The following is a 22,366-nucleotide window of genomic DNA, read 5'->3' as shown; positions in this document are numbered from 1 at the left end:
GTTACACGTATAAACATCCAAAATAGAGCACCCAGAGCTGAAAATACATGACCAAGATGCTAACTGCAACATTTCAACACTAACCTGCCTTCCACATGCTACCTGGAGGCCCAGGAGACACTTTCAGGAGTGCTAAGTCTGAAAGGTCTAAGATCAGACGGAGAGAGGAGAGGGCCTTTTCTCAATTCGATTTGTCCTCTCAGGGAACGTGGACGAAACATGTGGTTGTATGAAAAGCAAATTATGTTTACAGGGGTGGATCCCAAAATACATTTTAGACATTTTAGTCATTTAGCAGACGCTCTTATCCAGAGCGACTTACAGTAGTGAATGCATACATTTCATTTCATGCATTTTTTTTGGTACTGGCTCCCCGTGGGAATCGAACCCACAACCCTGGCGTTGCACACACCATGCTCTACCAACTGAGCCACAGGGAGCCACAGGGAAAATAAATATGTAAAGAGATAAAAACAAGGATGGACATTTGCCCAAATGAGGAAAGGCAGAGGAGAGTTGTCTCCCCTAGCGCAGATCCACCTTTTAAATGACACTGTTTGTAGACCGTGCGGATCTAAGTGGACCATGATCAAAGCTAAATACTGTAAATATATGTATGTATACAGTGCCTTCGCAAAGTATTCAGACCCCTTGACTTTTTCCACATGTTGTTACATTACAGCCTTATTCCACAATTAAATAAAAAAATCCTCAGCAATCTACACACAATACCCCATAACGACAAAGCGAAAACAGTTTTTTTTTTAGATGTTGCTAATTTATTAAATATAAAAAACAGAAATACCTTATTTACATAAGTATTCAGACCCTTTGTTATGAGATTCAAAATTGAGCTCAGGTGCATCCTGTTTATATTGATCATCCTTGAGATGTCTCTACAACTTGATTGGAGTCCACCTGTGAAAAGTTCAATTGAATGGACATGATTTGGAAAGGCACACACCTGTCTATATAAGGTCCCACAGTTGACACTGCATGTCAGAGCAAAAAATCAAGAAAGCCATGAGGTCGAAGGTATTGTCCATAGAGCTCTAAGACAGGATTGTCGAGGCACAGATCTGGGGAAGGGTACCAAAAAATGTCTGCAGCATTGAAGGTTCCCTAGAACACAGTGGCCTCCATCATTCTTAAATGGAAGAAGTTTGGAACCACCAAGACTCTTCCTAGAGCTGGCCACCCGGCCAAACAGAGCAATCGGGGGAGAAGGGCCTTGGTCAGGGAGGTGACCAAGAACCCAATGGTCACTGACAGAGCTCTAGAGTTCCTCTGTAGAGATGAGAGACCTTCCAGAAGGACAACCATCTCTGCAGTACCCTACCAATCAGGCCTTTATGGTAGCGTGGCCAGACGGAAGTCACTCCTCAGTAAAAGGCACATGACAGCCCGCTTGGAGTTTGCCAAAAAGCACCTAAAGATTCTCTGGTCTGATGAAACCAAGATTGAACTCTTTGGCCTGAATGCCAAGCGTCACGTCTGGAGGAAACCTGGCACCATCCCTACGGTGAAGCATGGTGGTAGCAGCATCATGCTGCGGGGATGTTTTTCAGCGGCAGGGACTGGCAGACTAGTCAGGATCGAGGCAAAGATGAACCGAGAAATGTACAGAAAGATCCTTGATGAAAACCTGCTCCAGAGTGCTCAGGACCTCAGACTGGGGTGATGATTCACCTTCCAACAGGACAACAACCCTAAGCACACAGCCAAGACCATGCAGGAGTGGCTTCGGAACAAGTCTCTGAATGTTCTTGAGTGGCCCAGCCAGAGCCCGGACTTGAACCCGATCTAACAGATGCTGTAATCGCTGCCAAAAGGTGCTTCAACAAAGTACTGAGTAAAGGGTCTGAATACTTATATAAATGTAATATTTCAGTTTTAATTTTTTTATAAATTAGCAAACATTTCCAAAAACCTGCATTTGCTTTGTGATTATGGGGTTTATTATTGTGTGTAGATGGTTGAGGGGAAAAAACGATTTGATCAATTTTAGAATAAGGCTTTAACGTAACAAAATGTGGAAAAAGTCAAGGGGTCTGAATTCCTTTTGAAGGCACTGCATGTCATGCATAAAATATATTCTACCAAAGCATTAGTGTTCATGCAAGTATGGATAACTGATACATTAATGCCACATCGAAAGTAGTATATGGCATATTTTCAGGTCAATGCTGCTGCTTCTCTTGTCAAATGACATGAACTAAACACATCAGAATCAAACATGTTCCGATATCACACAGCCATCTTACCTTTTTTCTCAATGGCCTCTACCAACTTCACCAAAGTAGGGGGGGCATTTTCTGGGGGTGGAAAAGGCTGGACAAACTCATGAGCTGAAGTCCCTGGAACAGAAATAGGATAGGATACCCATTAGGCCTTGATGTTGTTTAAAATAATTATTACAGCAAATCTGTTGCAATCAAAGACACCAAACAAAGCTCAATCAAAATTACAACAGCCCCTTAAATAACTTTTAATCTTTTCACAACAAATACCCAGTTTAATTTTCTTTCAGGAATTTCACTCTCCCCTCCTCCACTCCATGGCAAGGTCCTGGTTCACCACAGCCATTTCCGTGAGGAGGGTTTTTCAAGTGTCTCAGTGTAGCACAATGAAGGATAAAAAAAAAAAAAAATTAAACCCTGAACAGGCATAACCTCCGGTGGCAGCGCGCCAGAGCCTCATTTTCAGGCCCACTGTATAAGCTTGGCACCCCATGCCTCCTGGCAGCGCAAGCCTAAACCCCGTCTGATCATTTTGGAGTTCACAGAAAGTACCATGTCAGCACATTCCCCCTCTCTGCTGCACGTTAAACATGGAAAATTGCTGCCCGGCTCGCGATTTCCCTCTTGTATAACGTCCGCCCCACCCCCCTGCAGCCTTCGCTCTTCCGAGGGTCGCCTTTCCCAAATGCTCTGGAACCTAGCTGCTGTACGGTGGCTGAGTATTGCATGTTTGAGTCAGTCTTGCTAAGTCGCAACTGTACAATACAAAAACAAAATAAATATACAATAAAAAAAACTATTTGCCTGTACTACAAACAGTGCATTAGACTACATAAGGTTATGTTGCAAATACTATCGACATATGAAATGGCTTTTAAAGAACTGTGTGTGTGTGTGTGTGTGTGTGTAAAGTTCAGGAACTAGTAGTGAGCTGAGGACTCATAAGCCAAATAATAATATAAATCCTCCACAGAACAATATCAAAGACAGAGGACTCAATCAAAAACACAGCTCAAGAAGTTGTAGGCGTACCCTACCGACTGCATTGACCATCTGAAAATATACCTATTGGCCACTGCACAAAATACTGCCATAATTAAACCAACATTTGCATGTGAGAGGGCAGAATGGACCCAAGCTTATTAAACACATTGTCGGAAGGAAACAATAGCCCTAGATGTAAAAACTTGTTTTGTAAGTGTTTTTGTATAGAACATGTTTTCTTCAGTAGTGACTGTGACTAGGGCTGTTGCGGTGACCGTATTACCGCCACACCGGCGGTCACAGGAAGGCAGTCAAACTCCACATGACCATTTAGTCACAGTAAATTAACTAGTGAAGCCAACAGCCATATGGCATAGCCAGATCAGGACCTAACTTAAGGACAACTCAGAGTATTCTATTATGTTCTTCTGAAATAGACTACATGTTCTTTATATCATGCTTCTGTAGACCTATCTAAAATAAATAATGGATTTATTGTGAAGGTGTAGGCTATATTATATGGATTTATTCTACTTTTTAAAATGGCTTGTAGGCTGTGTGTCAGCTGTGTGCCAGGAGATGCTAAATGTGTTTATGTTAATTAACGGTCAATTACCGTGAGACCGACAGTTATTTGCTTGACAATCAACGGCTGATGAAATGTCATTACCACCACAGCCCTACTAGTGACATACATATTCTGTACATCTGCCTCAAAGCCAATAAGCCTAGGATGTCTCTATTTGTTTTCTTCACCACTCACATACATGCCTACACACACAAAGTTGCCCAGATTTTGGGGTTTCGTGTAAACTAATACTTGCCTGATGACTCATTCGGAATTTAATTTAGCTTTCTATCAATCGTTCCATACATCAATCGTCTGAACCTGCTACCCTAGAAGTCGTTTGTGCTCACGTCAAAATACCATGATTCATGTAGGCTGGCTCTGGCCCAACCCATCGGTTTCTGGGGCCAATCAGAACGGTTTTAATGTGCTCACATTCGAGAAGTCCTCAGGGAGGAAACCAATCCAGACTCATGGAGAAGAAACGTTACTGGGCGTGGCATTTGGCCGGAGTGATGCAGATGGGTAGCCAGGCAAAAATAATACAGTTTCTTTCGGAGAAGCAGCTGTAGACCTAAAGTCATTCTGTGTTTTGGAGAAAAGAACCAACTAATCATTGCTTGCCTAGGAAATCTTGGCAAAGTATTTTTTTGAAAATGCCCTGCGAAGGAGTAGGCCTACGTCTACACGTAAATGAAAATGTCTGTTTTTTATTTAGTTGCCTTAGTCTTAAATGCTTTGTTGTAGAGTTCCTGAGATGTTGTTGAGCAAAAAAATACAAAATAATCACATTTCAGCAATTGAACTGTCAAAGTCTCTGCTAGCCTCACAGTGGCCATTCTAAGCAGTTTCATTCAACTCCAGCTGCTTAGTTGGATGGAAGAATTGTGGAGAAAATTAAGAATCCTGGACACCAGGCTTTGGGCTGTGTCACTTCCTGTGTTCCCGTACACCACTGCCTGCTCAACCCAATTTGTAGAACGGTCCATCGTCACTCCCTGTCCCAAGGCTGGGTATCTTTACTAGTCCATTGGCTGGTATGTGTCTCCTGCAGACAGACTAAATATAACTAACATAGGTCCTGCCAGTAAAATAAGCCTTTAACATTCCCCAATTAAAAGAATGAGAATGTAGAGCATGTCTGGAAACTAAATTATACAGCATGGGTGAGTATTTTTCTCCAAGGACGAAGGTAGTTCGCCTGGGCTTTAAAAAAACGTCTAAATTGCATGTCAAGTTCATATTGCACTCAATCCACCTACAATATCACAAACTATCCTTAGTTTGATGACAGGGGTTTTGCCTAAAGCCACATTTATTATACCTGAAGTACGTATGCAATGCAGGAATACAATTAGGCCTGTCCTGAGTAGATAGGCATAAGTTGCAAAAATACACGGACGTGTACAGCCCAAAATGTATAACTCGATGCAACTATGCAGGGAAGCCATTTTGCGTTAACTAGTTGTGTACATACGTTAGGTATAAATTAGATTTAACTCCCAACCAAATTGTGTCAAAAACCTTTTCATTTGCATTTGAGAGCAAATTGTCAGTAATGACTAAATAGAAGGAAAAACTACTCTACAACCCATGGCATTTTAGAGACATAAAAAGAAAAAAGAAAAGCAAGTATGCAATATGTAGCAGGACTGCAGCAAAGAGAGGGGACATGGGGAAACGTGTCCAAGTCTAACAGGTTGGAATTGCTTGGGCAGCTGTGGGTACCATTTCCATTTCTCCTAGCAGGCCTGTGGCCTGGAGAGGAACTGAGCTGACCTGCCCCCCTACAGAGAATGAATAGAAGGCAAATATTGAAGCAGTGCCACGTGACTCCAGAGGAATGTGCTGCTTCAGCAGAAAGCTCCCCTACCTGCTCCCTTTCCAGACTGACCTGGTGCTTTGTCCGAGCTCCCAAAGCAAGCAACACAATTTACTGCCTCCAGAAGGGGAGCAACAGGCAGAAAATTGAAGTACATTGGGAAATGGAAGGTGGGCTGATACTGTGTGAAGACAATAATTATGGGTAAATAATACAAATAAAAGGTAAGCGGACATCAGATTTGTAAAAAAAAGACAAAAAAAAGAGTAAAAACGGGGGATAATCTAGAATGTTGAAAAAGTAGACAGGGTTTGTTGCTCTTGTAATACTACATACTGTATTCTTGTATGCAGAAGTTAACCATTCAACTTTTTGTCATAACACTATTTTCAGAACACTTCTGTTGAATGAATCTATGACCTTGCTTGGGGTGTTCATATTTAAAACACAACCCCCAATGTGGGGAGTCTATATACAGTATACAGTGCCTTCAGAAAGTATTCACACCCCTTGACTTTTTCCACATTTTGTTGTGTTACAGCCTGAATTTAAAATTGATTCAATTTTAAAAAAAATTGTCACTGGCCTACACACAATACCCCATAATGTCAATGTGGAATTTTGACAAATTAAGAAAAAATTACAATCTGAAATGTCTTGAGTCAATAATTATTCAACCCCTTTGTTTTGGAAAACCTAAATAAGTTCAGGAGTTAAATGTGCTTAACAAGTCACATAAATTGCATGGACTCACTCCGTGTGCAATAATAGTGTTTAACATCATTTTTTTTAAATGGCTACCTCATCTCCATACCCCACACATATAGATAATTGTAAGGTCTCTTAGTCAAGCACTGAATTTCAAACACAGATTCAACCACAAAGACCAGGGAGGTTTTCCAATGCCTCGCAAAGAAGGGCACCTATTGGTAGATGGGGGGAGCTGACATTTGAGCATGGTGAAGTTATTAATTACACTTTGGATGGTGTATCAATATAGCCAGTCACTACAAAGATAACTTGGTTGCCGGAGAGAAGGAAGGAAACCACTGAGGGATTTCACCATGAGGGCAATGGTGATTTTAAAACAGTTCAAGTTTAATGGCTGTGAGGAGAAAACTGAGGATGGATCAACAACATTGTAGTTACTTCACAATACTAACCTAAATGACAGAGTGAAAAGAAGAATGCTTGTACAAAATAAAAATATTCCAAGACATGCATCCTGTTTGCAACAAGGCACTAAAGTAATACTTCAAAAAATGTGGCAAACCAATAAACTTTTTTGTCCTGAATACAAAGTGTTATGTTCGGGGCAATTCCAATACACCACATTACTGTGTACCATTCTCCATATTTTCAAGCATAGTGATATGGGTATGCCTGTAACTGTTAAGGATTGGGAGTTTCAGGATATGGAGATGAGCACAGGCAAAATTCTAGACGAAAACCTGGTTCAGTCTGCTTTCCACCAGACACTGGGAGATGAATTCACCTTTCAGCAGGACAAAAACCTAAAACAAGGCCAAATCTACACTGGAGTTGCTTAACAAGAAGACAGAGAATGTTCCTTAATGGCCGAGTTACAGTAATGGCTTAAATCTACGGCAAGACCTGAAAATGGCTGTCTAGCAATGATCAACAACCAATTTGACAGAGCTTGAAGAAAGCTCTTAAGATACTTACCCAGAAAGACTCACAGCTGTAATCTCTGCCAAAGGTGCCTCGACAAAGAATTGACTCAGGGGTGTGAATAGTTATGCAAATGAGATATTTCTGTACTTCACTTTCAATAAATTAGCAAAAATGCCTAAAAACATGTTTTCACTTTGTCATTATGGGGTATTGTGTGTAGATTGATTAAATCAAATGTTTTCCTCACCAATTTTAAATTCAGGCTGTAACAACAAATTGAGGAATAAGTCAAGGGGTATGAATACTTTCTGAGGGCACTGTGTCCTACCTTGCTGTGCTGGGGGAGGCTGAGGCCTGGGGGCTGCTGGGAGGGGTCTCTGCTGCAAAGGCTGGTTGGGTGCCACATACAACTTCACAGGCCCCACATACTGGACATACGTCCCAGGGAAGTCTCCCCTCTGCTTGGTGCGCTTGTTGACTCCCACCATCCATCCCAGGCGCTCCGGGTGCTCCTCGTCCCCATCCTTGAGCCCAAGGGATGTCAGTGACGTCTTGCTGACGGTCAGTATGTCCCCTGGCTGGAGGTCAAGGTCCTCCTCCCAGTCTTTGTTATAGACATAAAGCGCTATGAATTGGAAGCCCTCTACAGCCATGTGCAAAGATGTCCAACTATGATACACACTGACCAGGGCAGTGAAGTGCCAGAGTGTTGAGGATATTTATTGTGATGGCAACACTATTCAGGAATTTTCAACTAAAACTAAGAAGCATGACTGAACTCTGAGTGTTGGTGTGAATGGTTGAAAGTCAGACCTGGCCTGTGTTTGAGAAATAAAGCACTTTCTTTAGCTTGATGCCCCGGTGTAACCAGACAATGGAGCAGAGAGACGGCATTGGCAACATGCTCTTTGGAAAGACCCGAGACTTGCAGGTAAGTGCTGAACCAAAGTAGGGTTCTGATTTACACTGGTACGGTCTAGGAATGAGTGGTGCAGGGCAGGCACTTCAGTGACTCGGAGCACTTCGTATTGAGAATCTTCCAAGTGTTCCTGGTGGAAAGCTCTACAGAAGACAAAAGACACAGATTCAGAAAAGAAAACATTAAGCAAATCAATGACTTTTTTTCAAAACCTGTCTGAACTGGGAGCTAAACGTTATCCCATCCATTTTTCCCATAAGGATACCCCACATATAAATCTATGAAACTGTCAACTGAAATGTAAAAAGGGCTAGCCTAGGCCTACGTTCCCCTTGAATAATAAGCACTAAGTGTTCTTTTTAAAAATGTAAAAATTATTTTACCCCTTTTTTTCTCCCCAATTTTGTGGTATCCAATTGGTTGTAGTTACAGTCTTGTCTCATCGCTGCAACTCCCGTACGGACTCGGGAGAGGTGAAGGTCGAGAGCCATGCATCCTCCGAAACACAACCCAACCTAGCCGCACCGCTTCTTGACACAATGCACATCCAACCCGGAAGCCGGCCGCACCAATGTACCGTACACCTGGCGACCTGGTCAGCGTGCACTGCACCCGGCCCGCCACAGGAGTTGCTAGTGCGCGATGAGACAAGGATATCCCTGCCGGCCAAACAATCCCTAACCCGGACGACGCTGGGCCAATTGTACGTCGCCCCATGGACCTCCCGGTCGCGGCCGGCTGTGACAGAGCCTGGGCTCGAACCCAGAATCTCTGGTGGCACAGCTAGCACTGCAATGCAGTGCCTTAGACCACTGCGCCACCCGGGAGGCCCTGCACCAAGTGTTCTTAACCTCAGTCAACTATCACAGACACTCAACTAATTCAAATCTTATGACAATACTAACTTAAAGGGACACTGCGACATTCCGGCATTTGTTCTACTTCAAATGAAGTTGTATTTGTCACATGTGCCGAATACAACAGTGAAATGCAATTAGTCTGGGTAGCCATTTGATTAGCTGTTCAGGAGTCTTATGGCTTTGGGGTAGAAGCTGTTTAGTAGCCTCTTGGACCTATATTTGACGCTCCGGTACTGCTTGCCGTGCGGTAGCAGAGAGAACAGTCTATGACTAGTGTGGCTGCAGTCTTTGACAATTCTTAGGGCCTTCCTCTGACACTGCCTGGGATAGAGGTCCTGGATGGCAGGAAGCTTGGCCCCGGTGATGTACTGGGCAGTACGTACTACCCTCTGTAGTGCCTTGCGGTCGGAGGCCAAGCAGTTGCCATACCAGGCAGTCATGCAACCCATCAGGATGCTCTCGATGGTGGAGCTGTAAAACTTTTTGAGGATCTGAGGACCTATGCCAAATCTTTTCAGTCTCCTGAGGGGGAATAGGTTTTGTCGTGCCCTCTTCACGACTCTCTTGGTGTGCTTGGACCATGTTAGTTTGTTGGTGATGTGGACACCAATGAACTTGAAGCTCTCAAACTGCTCCACTACAGCCCCGTCGATGAGAATGGAGGCATGCTCGGTCCTCTTTTTCCTGTAGTCCACAATCATCTCCTTTGTTTTGATCACGTTGAGGGAGAGGTTATTGTCCTTGCACCACACAGTCAGGTCTCTGAATGGGTTAGGGTTTCTGGGATAATGGTGTTGATGTGAGCCATGACCAGCCTTTCAAAGCATTTCATGGCTACAGATGTGAGTGCTACGGGTCAGTAGTCATTTAGACAGGTTACCTTTGTGTTCTTGGGCACAGGGACTATGGTAGTCTGCTTGAATCATGTTGGTATTACAGATTCAGAAAGGAAGAGGTTGAAAATGTCAGTGAAGACCCTTGCCAGTTGGTCAGCGCATGCTCGGAGTACACGTCCTGGTAATGTGTGTGGCCCAGCGGCCTTGTGAATGTTGACCTGTTTAAAAGGTCTTACTCACATCGGCTGCGGGGAGCGTGATCACAGTCGTACGGAACAGCTGATTCCCTCATGCATGTTTCAGTGTTACTTGCCTCGAAGCGAGCATAGAAGTTATTTAGCTCGTCTGGTACGCTCGTGTCACTGGGCAGCTCTCGGCTGCGCTTCCCTTTGTAGTCTGTAATAGTTTGCAGGCCCTGTCACATCCAACGAGCGTCCGACCTGGTGTAGCACGATTTGATCTTAGTCCTGTATGGACGCTTTGCCTGTTTGATGGTTCGTCGAAGAGCATAGTGGGATTTCTTATAAGCTTCCGGGTTAGAGTCCCGCTCCTTGAAAGCGGCAGCTCTACCCTTTAGCTCAGTGTGAATGTTGCCTGTAATCCATGGCTTCTGGTTGGGGTATGTACCCACAGTCACTGTGGCCACGACGTCCTCGAAGCACTTATTGATGAAGTCAGTGACTGATCTGGTGTACTCCTCAATGCCATCGGAAGAATCCCGGAACATATTCGTCTGTGCTAGCAAAACGGTCCTGTAGTTTAGCATCTGCTTCATCTGAACATTTTTTATAGACCAATTCACTGGTGCTTCCTGCTTTAATTTTTTTCTTGTAAGCAGGAATCAGGATAGAGTTATGGTCAGATTTGCTAAATGGAGGGCGAGGGAGAGCTTTGTGGCCCCATCCGATGATACCCCGTCTGGGGGTATCATCGGATGGGGCCACAGTGTCTTCTGATCCCTCCTGTCTCAGCCTCCAGTATTTATGCTGCAGTAGTTTATGTGTCGGGGGGCTAGGGTCAGTCTGTTACATCTGGAGTATTTCTCTTGTCTTATCCGGTGTCCTGTGTGAATTTAAATATGCTCTCTCTAATTCTCTCTTTCTTTCTTTCTCTCGGAGGACCTGAGCCCTAGGACCATGCCTCAGGACTACCTGGCATGATGACTCCTTGCTGTCCCCAGTCCACCTGGCCATGCTGCTGCTCCAGTTTCAACTGTTCTGCCTGCGGCTATGGAACCCTGACCTGTTCACCGGACGTGCTTGTTGCACCCTCGACAACTACTATGATTATTATTATTTGACCATGCTGGTCATTTATGAACATTTTAACATCTTGACCATGTTCTGTTATAATATCCACCCGGCACAGCCAGAAGAGGACTGGCCACCCCTCATAGCCTGGTTCCTCTCTAGGTTTCTTCCTAGGTTTTTGGCCTTTCTAGGGAGTTTTTCCTAGGGAGTTTTTCCTAGCCACCGTGCTTCTTTCACATGCATTGCTTGCTGTTTGGGGTTTTAGGCTGGGTTTCTGTACAGCACTTTGAGATATCAGCTGATGTACGAAGGGCTATATAAATAAATTTGATTTGATTTGTACGCGTCTCTATGTGTGGAGTAAAGATGGTATAGAATGTTTTCCCTCTGGTTGCACATTTAACCTTTCTGGGCCCGGGGGCAGTATTGAGTAGTTTGGATGAATGCTGTCTGTGAGTATAACAGAACTCATATGGCAGGCAAAAACCTGAGAAAAAAATCCAACCAGGAAGTGGATTGTAGTTTTTCAAGACTGGGCCTATTCAGTATACAGTGACTTAGGGTTCAATTTGCACTTCCTAAGGCTTCCACTAGATGTCAACCGTCTTTAGAATGTGTTTCAGGCTTTTGTAGTCAACAGAGAGCGAACAAGACCTCCTGGAGTCTGATGACCGAGAGAATGACATGGCCTCAATTACGCACATTCACGTGAGGGGTAGCTGTGTTCCATAATGTTTTACAAGACATTGGAATCGTCCGGTTGGAATAGTACTGAAGTTTTATGTTAAAACGGCCCTAAAGATTGATGACTTACAACGTTTGACATGTTTCAACGAGCGTAAATATAACTTTTTGTCGTGAAATTTTCGGCGCACTTCCTACATTTGGAGTAGCTTTACTGAACCCGCAAACAACAAGGAGGTATTTGGACATAAATTATGGACTTTATCGAACAAAACAACATTTATTGTGGACCTGGGATTCCTGGAAGTGCCTTCTGATGAAGATCATCAAAGGTAAGTGAATATTTCTAATGCTATTTATGATTTTAGATGACTCCAAAATGGCGGGTATCTGTATCGCTTGATGTCTTTTTCTGAACGCCGTACTCAGATTATTGCAAAGTGTGCTTTCCCCGTGAAGCTTTTTTGAAATCTGTCACAGCGGTTGCATAAAGGAGATGTTCATCTATAATTCTTTGAATAACAGTTTAATATTTTATCAACGTTTATGATGAGTATTTTTGTAAATTGTTGTGGTGATTCACCGGCAGTATTGGAGGCAAAATATTTTCTGAACATCGCGCGCCAATGTAAAATGGGGTTTTTGGATATAAATATGAACTTTATTGAACAAAACATACATGTATTGTGTAACATTGAGTCCTAGGAGTGTCATCTGATGAAGATCGTCAAAGGTCAGTGCTTAATTTTAGCTGTATTTCTGGTTTTTGTGACCCCTCTCCTGCTTGGAAAATGGCTGTGGTTTCTTGTGTTGGCACTGTCCTAACATAATCTAACTTTATGCTTTCGCCGTAAAGCCTTTTTGAAATCGGACAATGTGGTTGGATTAAGGAAAGGTGTATCTTTAAAATGGTGTAAAATAGTTGTATGTTTGAGAAATTTGAATTATGACATTTTGTTACTTTGAATTTGCGTCCCACGTAGCCCATAGAAGTTAACATGCTGAAAGAAATTAGGTAAAACTGATTTAAGTTTCCCTGCATAAAAGTCCCCGGCCACTAGGAGCACTGCCTCTGGATGAGCGTTTTCCTGTTTGCTTATGGCAGAATACAGCTCATTGAGTGCCAGCCTGTGGTGGTATGTAGACAGCTACGAAAAATACAGATGAAAACTCTCTAGGTAGTGTGGTCTACAGCTTAAGATACTCAGGCGAGCAAAACCTTGAGACTTCCTTAGATATCGTGCACCAGCTATTGTTTACAAATATGCATAGGCCCCCGCCCCGTGTCTTACCAGAGACTGCTGTTCTATCCTACCTATAGAGTGTATAACCCACCAGCTGTATGTTCTTAATGTCATTGTTCAGCCACAACTTGGTGAAACATAAGATATTACAGTTTTTAATGTCCCGTTTGTAGGATATACGTGCTTTCAGTTCGTCCCATTTATTTTCCAGCGATTGAGGGCAGAATAGCAACTCGTCGCCTGATCCTCACAAGGCATCCTGATCTCTTTCCACGAAACCTACGTTTCCTTTTCCAGTGAATCACGGGGATCTGGGTCTGGTGTCTGTAGTATATCTCTCGCGTACGATTCATTGAAGAACAACTCTTCGTCTAATCTGAGGTGAGTATTCCAGTTCTGATGTCCAGAAGCTCTTTTCGGCCATAAGAGAAGGTATCAGCAACATTATGTACAAAACAAGTTACAAACGCAAATAAACTAACAAAATAGCATGGTTGGTTAAGAGCCGATAAGACGGCAGCCCTCCACTCCGGTGCCATACTTACCTAGAATCAGATAAACTTGTGGATGCCATTTTTATGTCCCTGTGTGCAGTATGAAGGAAGTTAGCGGTAGTTTCACGAGCCGCTGCTAACTAGTGTTTGCGCAATGACTGGAAGTCTACAGGTACATTAGCATTGCCGACTCTGGGTGAGTACAACAAGGGCTTACATGCCGCAATCTCAAAGTATCCCTTCCAATGAAATGAATTAGTCAATAAATCAAGCCGTAATCAATCTGATTTTAGGTTAGGCCATCTATTTTCCATCATGCTTCAATGACTTGCAGTATTGCATCGAGTAAAGTACAATATCTTAATTGCATGTTCATTTAGCCTGATCAGCAAAATATTACCCTGACTTTAAATGGGGAAACATCACAGTACTTACCTATGGATATGATAACTAAGTTCTCCCCACAAAAAGTTACAGTGGTGTGTTTACAATGCACATCTACAGCAAGAAGGTTAAGGCCAACAATCTGCTTGGCAACTCAGCAGATTTACTCAAAAGCCAGTAAAAAAACCTGCAATTTGATTTTGGATACAGCTCAGTTCAGTTATTTAACCTTTATTAGTTCTAGTCTATACCTTGTGCTGCCTGAGTTGCCATTCAAAACAAACTCACTATTTGGGATGTGACGATTCCAGTATAGCAAAAAACAATCCATGGCAAAAATGAAAACACGAAGCAGGCCAAACTCTTTGGTCCATTAATACCATGCTGTATGTAAAATAGTGTGCTATAGCTTGGAAAATAAATATGACTCTGGATCACAACTTGGGTTGCACATTTTGGGGAATATTCAAGAGATGGAAACTTTCCGTGGGAATTAATGGGAATATATGGGAATTAATGGAAATATATGCAAATGAATATTAATACTATTTAAATGTAGATGTTTTTTGCATTGGATATATTTACCATATCATATGGGGACAGAAACATAAACATTTTACCTTATCATAAGTAGACATAATTGCAAATGATTAAATCCTTCCAATAGAAAAATAAAATAAGAATTGTTACGAATTGAACTTTAATTAAATGAGTTGACTCTTCACATGGGATGATTTCATAGAACAACAAAAGAAATGGAATATTGAATGATCCATCGCATCTCCCAAAAACATTTTCAACATACATCTGTAAAATGATAGTCTAGAAACTCAAGCTTTGGTTGTCTTCCTCTCAGGCTTCCATGTCTTCTCCCTGGACCTCCTCAATGTCCACCCTCTGAGGCCTCATCTTCACGGTCACTTTCCAACCTTGTTGACGATGGCTCGTTGTCAGGCTCAAAAAGCCTCAAATTTACCCGGATGGCCATCCATTTTTCAACCCTTGTATTGGTCAGCCTGTTGCGTGCTTTTTTGTGTGTGTTCCCAAACAAGGACCAGTTGCGCTCTGAGGTGGCTAATGTTGATGGGATTTGGAGGATGATGGAGGCAACAGGGGAAAGAGCCTCAGATCAACAAAGTCCCTTTCACCAGGTGGCTGATGAGATATGTTGGCATGACTGCCATATTGCATCTCCATCCCAAAGCCCTTGCTTAGAAGTGTACTTCCCCAGAGTGCCAAGAACCTTGCCCTCATCCAGGCCAAGGTGGCGAGACACAGTAGTGATGACACCATAGGCCTTGTTGATCTCAGCACCAGCCAGGATGCTCTTGCCAGCATACTTGGGGTCCAACATGTATGCTGCGGCATGTATGGGCTTCAGGCTTTTTGATGTATGTCAGAACTGCAGTTTCCTCTGCTTGGAGCAACAGTGAAGTGGGCAGGGTAGTACAGATTTCTTCTCTTACAGTGCCTTGCGAAAGTATTCGGCCCCCTTGAACTTTTCGACCTTTTGCCACATTTCAGGCTTCAAACATAAAGATATAAAACTGTAATTTTTTGTGAAGAATCAACAACAAGTGGGACACAATTATGAAGTGGAACGACATTTATTGGATATTTCTAACTTTTTTAACAAATAAAAAACTGAAAAATTGGCCGTGCAAAATTATTCAGCCCCCTTAAGTTAATACTTTGTAGCGCCACCTTTTGCTGCGATTACAGCTGTAAGTCGCTTGGGGTATGTCTCTATCAGTTTTGCACATCGAGAGACTGACATTTTTGCCCATTCCTCCTTGCAAAACAGCTCGAGCTCAGTGAGGTTGGATGGGGAGCGTTTGTGAACAGCAGTTTTCAGTTCTTTCCACAGATTATCGATTGGATTCAGGTCTGGACTTTGACTTGGCCATTCTAACACCTGGATATGTTTATTTGTGAACCATTCCATTGTAGATTTTGCTTTATGTTTTGGATCATTGTCTTGTTGAAGACAAATCTCCGTCCCAGTCTCAGGTCTTTTGCAGACTCCATCAGGTTTTCTTCCAGAATGGTCCTGTATTTGGCTCCATCCATCTTCCCATCAGTTTTAACCATCTTCCCTGCCCCTGCTGAAGAAAAGCAGGCCCAAACCATGATGCTGCCACCATCATGTTTGACAGTGGGGATGGTGTGTTCAGGGTGATGAGCTGTGTTGCTTTTACGCCAAACATAACGTTTTGCATTGTTGCCAAAAAGTTCGATTTTGGTTTCATCTGACCAGAGCACCTTCTTCCACATGTTTGGTGTGTCTCCCAGGTGGCTAGTGGCAAACTTTAAACGACACTTTTTATGGATATCTTTAAGAAATGGCTTTCTTCTTGCCACTCTTCCATAAAGGCCAGATTTGTGCAGTATACAACTGATTGTTGTCCTATGGACAGAGTCTCCCACCTCAGCTGTAGATCTCTGCAGTTCATCCAGAGTGGTCATGGGCCTCTTGGCTGCATCTCTGATCAGTCTTCTCCTTGTATGAGCTGAAAGTTTAGAGGGACGGCCGGGTCTTCGTAGATTTGCAGTGGTCTGATACTCCTTCCATTTCAATATTATCGCTTGCACAGTGCTCCTTGGGATGTTTAAAGCTTGGGAAATCTTTTTGTATTCAAATCCGGCTTTAAACTTCTCCACAAAAGTATCTCGGACCTGCCTGGTGTGTTCCTTGTTCTTCATGATGCTCTCTGCGCTTTAAACGGACCTCTGAGACTATCACAGAGCAGGTGCATTTATATGGAGACTTGATTACACACAGGTGGATTCTATTTATCATCATTAGTCATTTAGGTCAACATTGGATCATTCAGAGATCCTCACTGAACTTCTGGAGAGAGTTTGCTGCACTAAAAGTAAAGAGGCTGAATAATTTTGCACGCCCAATTTTTCCATTTTTTATTTGTTAAAAAAGTTGGAAATATCCAATAAATTTCGTTCCACTTCATGATTGTGTCCCACTTGTTGTTGATTCTTCACAAAAAATTACAGTTTTATATCTTTATGTTTGAAGCCTGAAATGTGGCAAAAGGTCGAAAAGTTCAAGGGGGCCGAATACTTTCGCAAGGCACTGTACATCTGCAAGCAGAGTCTGAACATCAGACAGGATGGCATTGTCTCCCTCAATCTCTGCAATGGCTACTGCTATAGGTTTCAGGAGTTTCAGGCTGCTTACCACTCTCTCCCAAAATACATCATCCAGGAGGATCATCTTGATGGGGCTGTCCATATCGGCAGACTGTGATATGGCCATTTCTTAGACAGACAACTTCCCCTCCAGGAGACTGTCAAACATGATGATACCACCACCCCAACGGGTGTTGCTGGGCAGCTTCAATGTGGTGCTCTTATTCTTCTCACTTTGCTTGGTGAGGTAGATTGCTGCTATAACTTGATGACCCTTCACATACCTAACCATTTCCTTGGCTCTCTTGTAGAGTGTATCCATTCTTTTCAGTGCCATGATGTCCTTGAGGAGCAGATTCAATGCATGAGCAGCACATCCAATGGGTGTGAGGGTAGGACTCCTCCACTTTAGACCAAGCAGCCTTCATGTTCGTAGCATTGTCTGTTACCAGTGCAAATACCTTCGGCGGTCCAAGGTCATTGATGACTGCCTTCAGCTCATCTGCAATGTAGAGACCAGTGTGTCTGTTGGCCCTTGTGTCTCTGCTCTTGTAGAATACTGGTTGAGGGGTGGAGATGATGTAGTTAATTATTCCTTGCCCACGAACATTCGACCACCCATCAGAGATGATTGCAATACAGTCTGCTTTCTCTATGATTTGCTTGACCTTCACTTGAACTCTGTTGAACTCTGCATCCAGCAAATTAGTAGATAAAGCAAGTCTGGTTGGAGGGGTGTATGCTGGGCGAAGAACAATCAGAAATCTCTTCCAATACACATTGCCTGTGCGCATCAGAGGTGAACCAGTTGCATGCACAGCTCGGGCAAGACATTCATCAGCATTTCTCTGACTACGTTCCTCCATGGAGTCAAAAAAACTTCTGATTCCAGGAAGACCATGAGCTGTTGCTATCGATAAGGTGTCTGATTCATCCTTTTCACCTCGAATAGAAGTAGAGGGACGTTTGTCCGAGGTTGCTTGTTGTGAGCGCTGAAGGAACTTTATGCACTTGGCCAGATTATTCTGCATCTTTGTTGCATTCTTTACATATTATTTGGCACAGTATTTGCAAATGTACACAGCTTTTCCTTCTACATTAGCTGCAGTGAAATGTCTCCACACATCAGATAGTGCACGTGGCATTTTCCTGTAAAGATTAGAAAAAAGATTTTGAAATCAAAATACAATTCCATGTACAGATAAATAGTTCAGCAGTTAGATTAAAGTACTCCTTTGTAAGATACATATTTTAAAATGAAACATGTATGGAAACAGGTGATTTAACACTCCTCAGTTAACGGTCTCAAGCAAGCTAAAACCCACATGGTAGCAAAAACTAACAAGCAGAAATTGTTAACAAGTTAGAAATGATTTAAACACAGTTTGCTAGTTAACAAAAAATCATGTATAATATATGAAATTAGAGGTCGACCGATTAATCGGAATGGCCGATTAATTAGGGACGATTTCAAGTTTTCATAACAATCGGAAATCTGTATTTTTGGAAGCCGATTTGGCCGTTTATTATTATTTATTTTTTTACACCTATATTTAACTAGGCAAGTCAGTTAAGGAAACATTCTTATTTTCAATGACGGCCTAGGAACAGTGGGTCAACTGCCTTGTTCAGGGGCAGAACGACAGATTTTTACTTTGTCAGCTCGGGGATTCAATCTTGCAACCTTACGGTTAACTAGTCCAACGCTCTAACCACCTGCCTTACATTGCACTCCACGAGTAGCCTGCCTGTTACGCGAATGCAGTAAGAAGCCAAGGTAAGTTGCTAGCTAGCATTAAACTTATCTTTTAAAAAACATTAAATCAATTATAAACACTAGTTAACTACACATGGTTGATGATATTACTAGTTTATCTAGCCTGTCCTGCGTTGCATATAATCGCTTAGGTACACGTTGCTCCAACGTGTACCTAACCATAAATAAACATCAATGCCTTTCTTAAAAATCAATACACAAGTATATATTTTTAAACCTGCATATTTAGTTAATATTGCCTGCTAACATGAATTTACTTTAACTAGGGAAAATGTGTCACTTCTCTTGCAACAGAGTCAGGGTATATGCAGCAGTTTGGGCCGCCTGGCTCGTTGCGAACTGTGAAGACTATTTCTTCCTAACAAAGACAGCCGACTTCGCCAAACGGGGGATGATTTAACAAAAGCGCATTTGCGAAAAAAGCACAATCGTTGCACGACTGTACCTAACCAAAAACATCAATGCCTTTCTTAAAATCAATACACAGAAGTATATATTTTTAAACCTGCATATTTAGCTAAAAGAAATCCAGGTTAGCAGGCAATATTAACCAGGTGAAATTGTGTCACTTCTCTTTCGTTCATTGCACGCAGAGTCAGGGTATATGCAACAGTTTGGGCGCCCGGCTCGTTGCGAAATAATTTGCCAGAATTTTATGTAATTATGACATAACATTGAAGGTTGTGCAATGTAACTGGAATATTTAGACTTAGGGATGCCACCCGTTAGATAAAACATGGAACGGTTCCGTATTTCACTGAAAGGGAAAACGTTTTGTTTTCGAGATGATAGTTTCCGGATTCGACCATATTAATGACCTAAGGCTCGTATTTCTGTGTGTTTATTATAATTAAGTCTATGATTTGATAGAGCAGTCTGACTGAGCGGTGGTAGGCAGCAGCAGGCTCGTAAGCATTCATTCAAACAGCACTTTCGTGCATTTTGCCAGCAGCTCTTCGCTGTGCTTCAAGCATTGCGCTGTTTATGACTTCAAGCCTATCAACTCCCAAGATTAGGCTGGTGTAACCGATGTGAAATGGCTAGCTAGTTAGCGGGTGCGCGCTAATAGCGTTTCAAACATCACTCGCTCTGAGACTTGGGAGTGGTTGTTCCCCTTGCTCTGCATGGGTAACGCTGCTTCGAGGGTGGCTGTTGTCGATGTGTTCCTGGTTCGAGCCCAGGTAGGAGTGAGGAGAGGGACGGAAGCTATACTGTTACACTGGCAATACTAAAGTGCCTATAAGAACATCCAATAGCCAAAGGTATATGAAATACAAATCGTATAGAGAGAAATAGTCCTATAATTCCTATAATAACTACAACCTAAAACTTCTTACCTTGGAATATTGAAGACTCATGTTAAAAGGAACCACCATATGTTCTGAGCAAGGAACTTAAACGTTATCTTTCTTACATGGCACATATTGCACTTTTACTTTCTTCTCCAACACTTTGTTTTTGCATAATTTAAACCAAATTGAACATGTTTCATTATTTATTTGAGGCTAAATTGATTTTATTGAAGTATTATATTAAGTTAAAATAAGTGTTAATTCAGTATTGTTGTAATTGTCATTATTACAAATACATTTCTTCAAAAAAAATAAAAAAAATTCGTCCGATTAATCGGTATCGGCTTTCCCTGGTCCTCCAATAATCGGTATCGGCGTTGAAAAATCATAAATCGGCCGACCTCTATATGAAATACACTGCTCAAAAAAATAAAGGGAACACTTAAACAACACAATATAACTCCAAGTCAATCACATTTCTGTGAAATCAAACTGTCCACTTAGGAAGCAACACTGATTGACAATAAATTTCACATGCTGTTGTGTAAATGGAATAGACAACCGGTGGAAATTATAGGAAATTAGCAAGACACCCCCAATAAAGGAGTGGTTCTGCAGGTGGTGACCACAGACCACTTCTCAGTTCCTATGCTTCCTGGCTGATGTTTTGGTCACTTTTGAATGCTGGCGGTGCTTTCACTCTAGTGGTAGCATGAGACGGAGTCTACAACCCACACAAGTGGCTCAGGTAGTGCAGCTCATCCAGGATGGCACATCAATGCGAGCTGTGGCAAGAAGGTTTGCTGTGTCTGTCAGCGTAGTGTCCAGAGCATGGAGGCGCTACCAGGAGACAGGCCAGTACATCAGGAGACGTGGAGGAGGCCGTAGGAGGGCAACAACCCAGCAGCAGGACCGCTACCTCCGCCTTTGTGCAAGGAGGAGCAGGAGGAGCACTGCCAGAGCCCTGCAAAATGACCTCCAGCAGGCCACAAATGTGCATGTGTCTGCTCAAACGGTCAGAAACAGACTCCATGAGGGTGGTATGAGGGCCCGACGTCCACAGGTGGGGGTTATGCTTACAGCCCAACACCGTGCAGGACGTTTGGCATTTGCCAGAGAACACCAAGATTGGCAAATTCGCCACTGGCGCCCTGTGCTCTTCACAGATGAAAGCAGGTTCACACTGAGCACGTGACAGACGTGACAGAGTCTGGAGACGCCGTGGAGAACGTTCTGCTGCCTGCAACATCCTCCAGCATGACCGGTTTGGCGGTCGGTCAGTCATGGTGTGGGGTGGCATTTCTTTGGGGGGGCCGCACAGCCCTCCATGTGCTCGCCAGAGGTAGCCTGACTGCCATTAGGTACCGAGATGAGATCCTCAGACCCCTTGTGAGACCATATGCTGGTGCGGTTGGCCCTGGGTTCCTCCTAATGCAAGACAATGCTAGACCTCATGTGGCTGGAGTGTGTCAGCAGTTCCTGCAAGAGGAAGGCATTGATGCTATGGACTGGCCCGCCCGTTCCCCAGACCTGAATCCAATTGAGCACATCTGGGACATCATGTCTCGCTCCATCCACCAACGCCACGTTGCACCACAGACTGTCCAGGAGTTGGCGGATGCTTTAGTCCAGGTCTGGGAGGAGATCCCTCAGGAGACCATCCGCCACCTCATCAGGAGCATGCCCAGGCATTGTAGGGAGGTCATACAGGCACGTGGAGGCCACACACACTACTGAGCCTCATTTTGACTTGTTTTAAGGACATCAAAGTTGGATCAGCCTGTAGTGTGGTTTTCCACTTTAATTTTGAGTGTCACTCCAAATCCAGACCTCCATGGGTTGATAAATTGGATTTCCATCGATTATTTTTGTGTGATTTTGTTGTCAGCACATTCAACTATGTAAAGAAAAAAAGTATTTAATAGGATTATTTCATTCATTCAGATCTAGGATGTGTTATTTTAGTGTTCCCTTTATATTTTTGAGCAGTGTATATTCACCCCACCCAGTATTGTAATCAAAACTTACCAGAAAGCATGTCGTCCTTGGCTCAGACAGTGTAGTAGTGTGGGCGCAATAGCATCTCTTTAGTGTGCAAGATCTTGAGAATCAGCTGTTCATGTGATGGAAGAGTCCACAGTACATGTACTGGAAGAATGCACTGTGCATGCAGAGGGTGAATTGGGGATAGTTTAACCAAAACATGCCACAAGACCTAGAATTGCCTTAT

At 43.0% G+C, this 22,366-nt stretch overlaps 1 protein-coding gene across 1 annotated transcript in view; it reads right to left on the bottom strand.

Annotated features, from left to right (window-relative positions):
- Positions 1 to 22,366, bottom strand: part of LOC106573900 (phosphatidylinositol 3-kinase regulatory subunit gamma) — a 51,948-nt gene that overhangs the window by 13,491 nt on the left and 16,091 nt on the right. The window contains exons 2-3 of the mRNA XM_014149343.3: positions 7,578 to 8,311; positions 2,265 to 2,357 (exon numbers count right to left, since the gene is read on the bottom strand). Coding sequence (XP_014004818.1) covers positions 2,265 to 2,357; positions 7,578 to 7,902 — 418 coding nt within the window. The 5' untranslated portion in view covers positions 7,903 to 8,311. The remainder of the gene's footprint in view (positions 1 to 2,264; positions 2,358 to 7,577; positions 8,312 to 22,366) is intronic.

Source organism: Salmo salar, chromosome 16, assembly GCF_965601325.2.
Source record: "Salmo salar chromosome 16, fSalSal1, whole genome shotgun sequence".
Taxonomy (NCBI): domain Eukaryota; kingdom Metazoa; phylum Chordata; class Actinopteri; order Salmoniformes; family Salmonidae; genus Salmo; species Salmo salar.
This window is presented reverse-complemented; position numbering and strand designations above follow the sequence as displayed.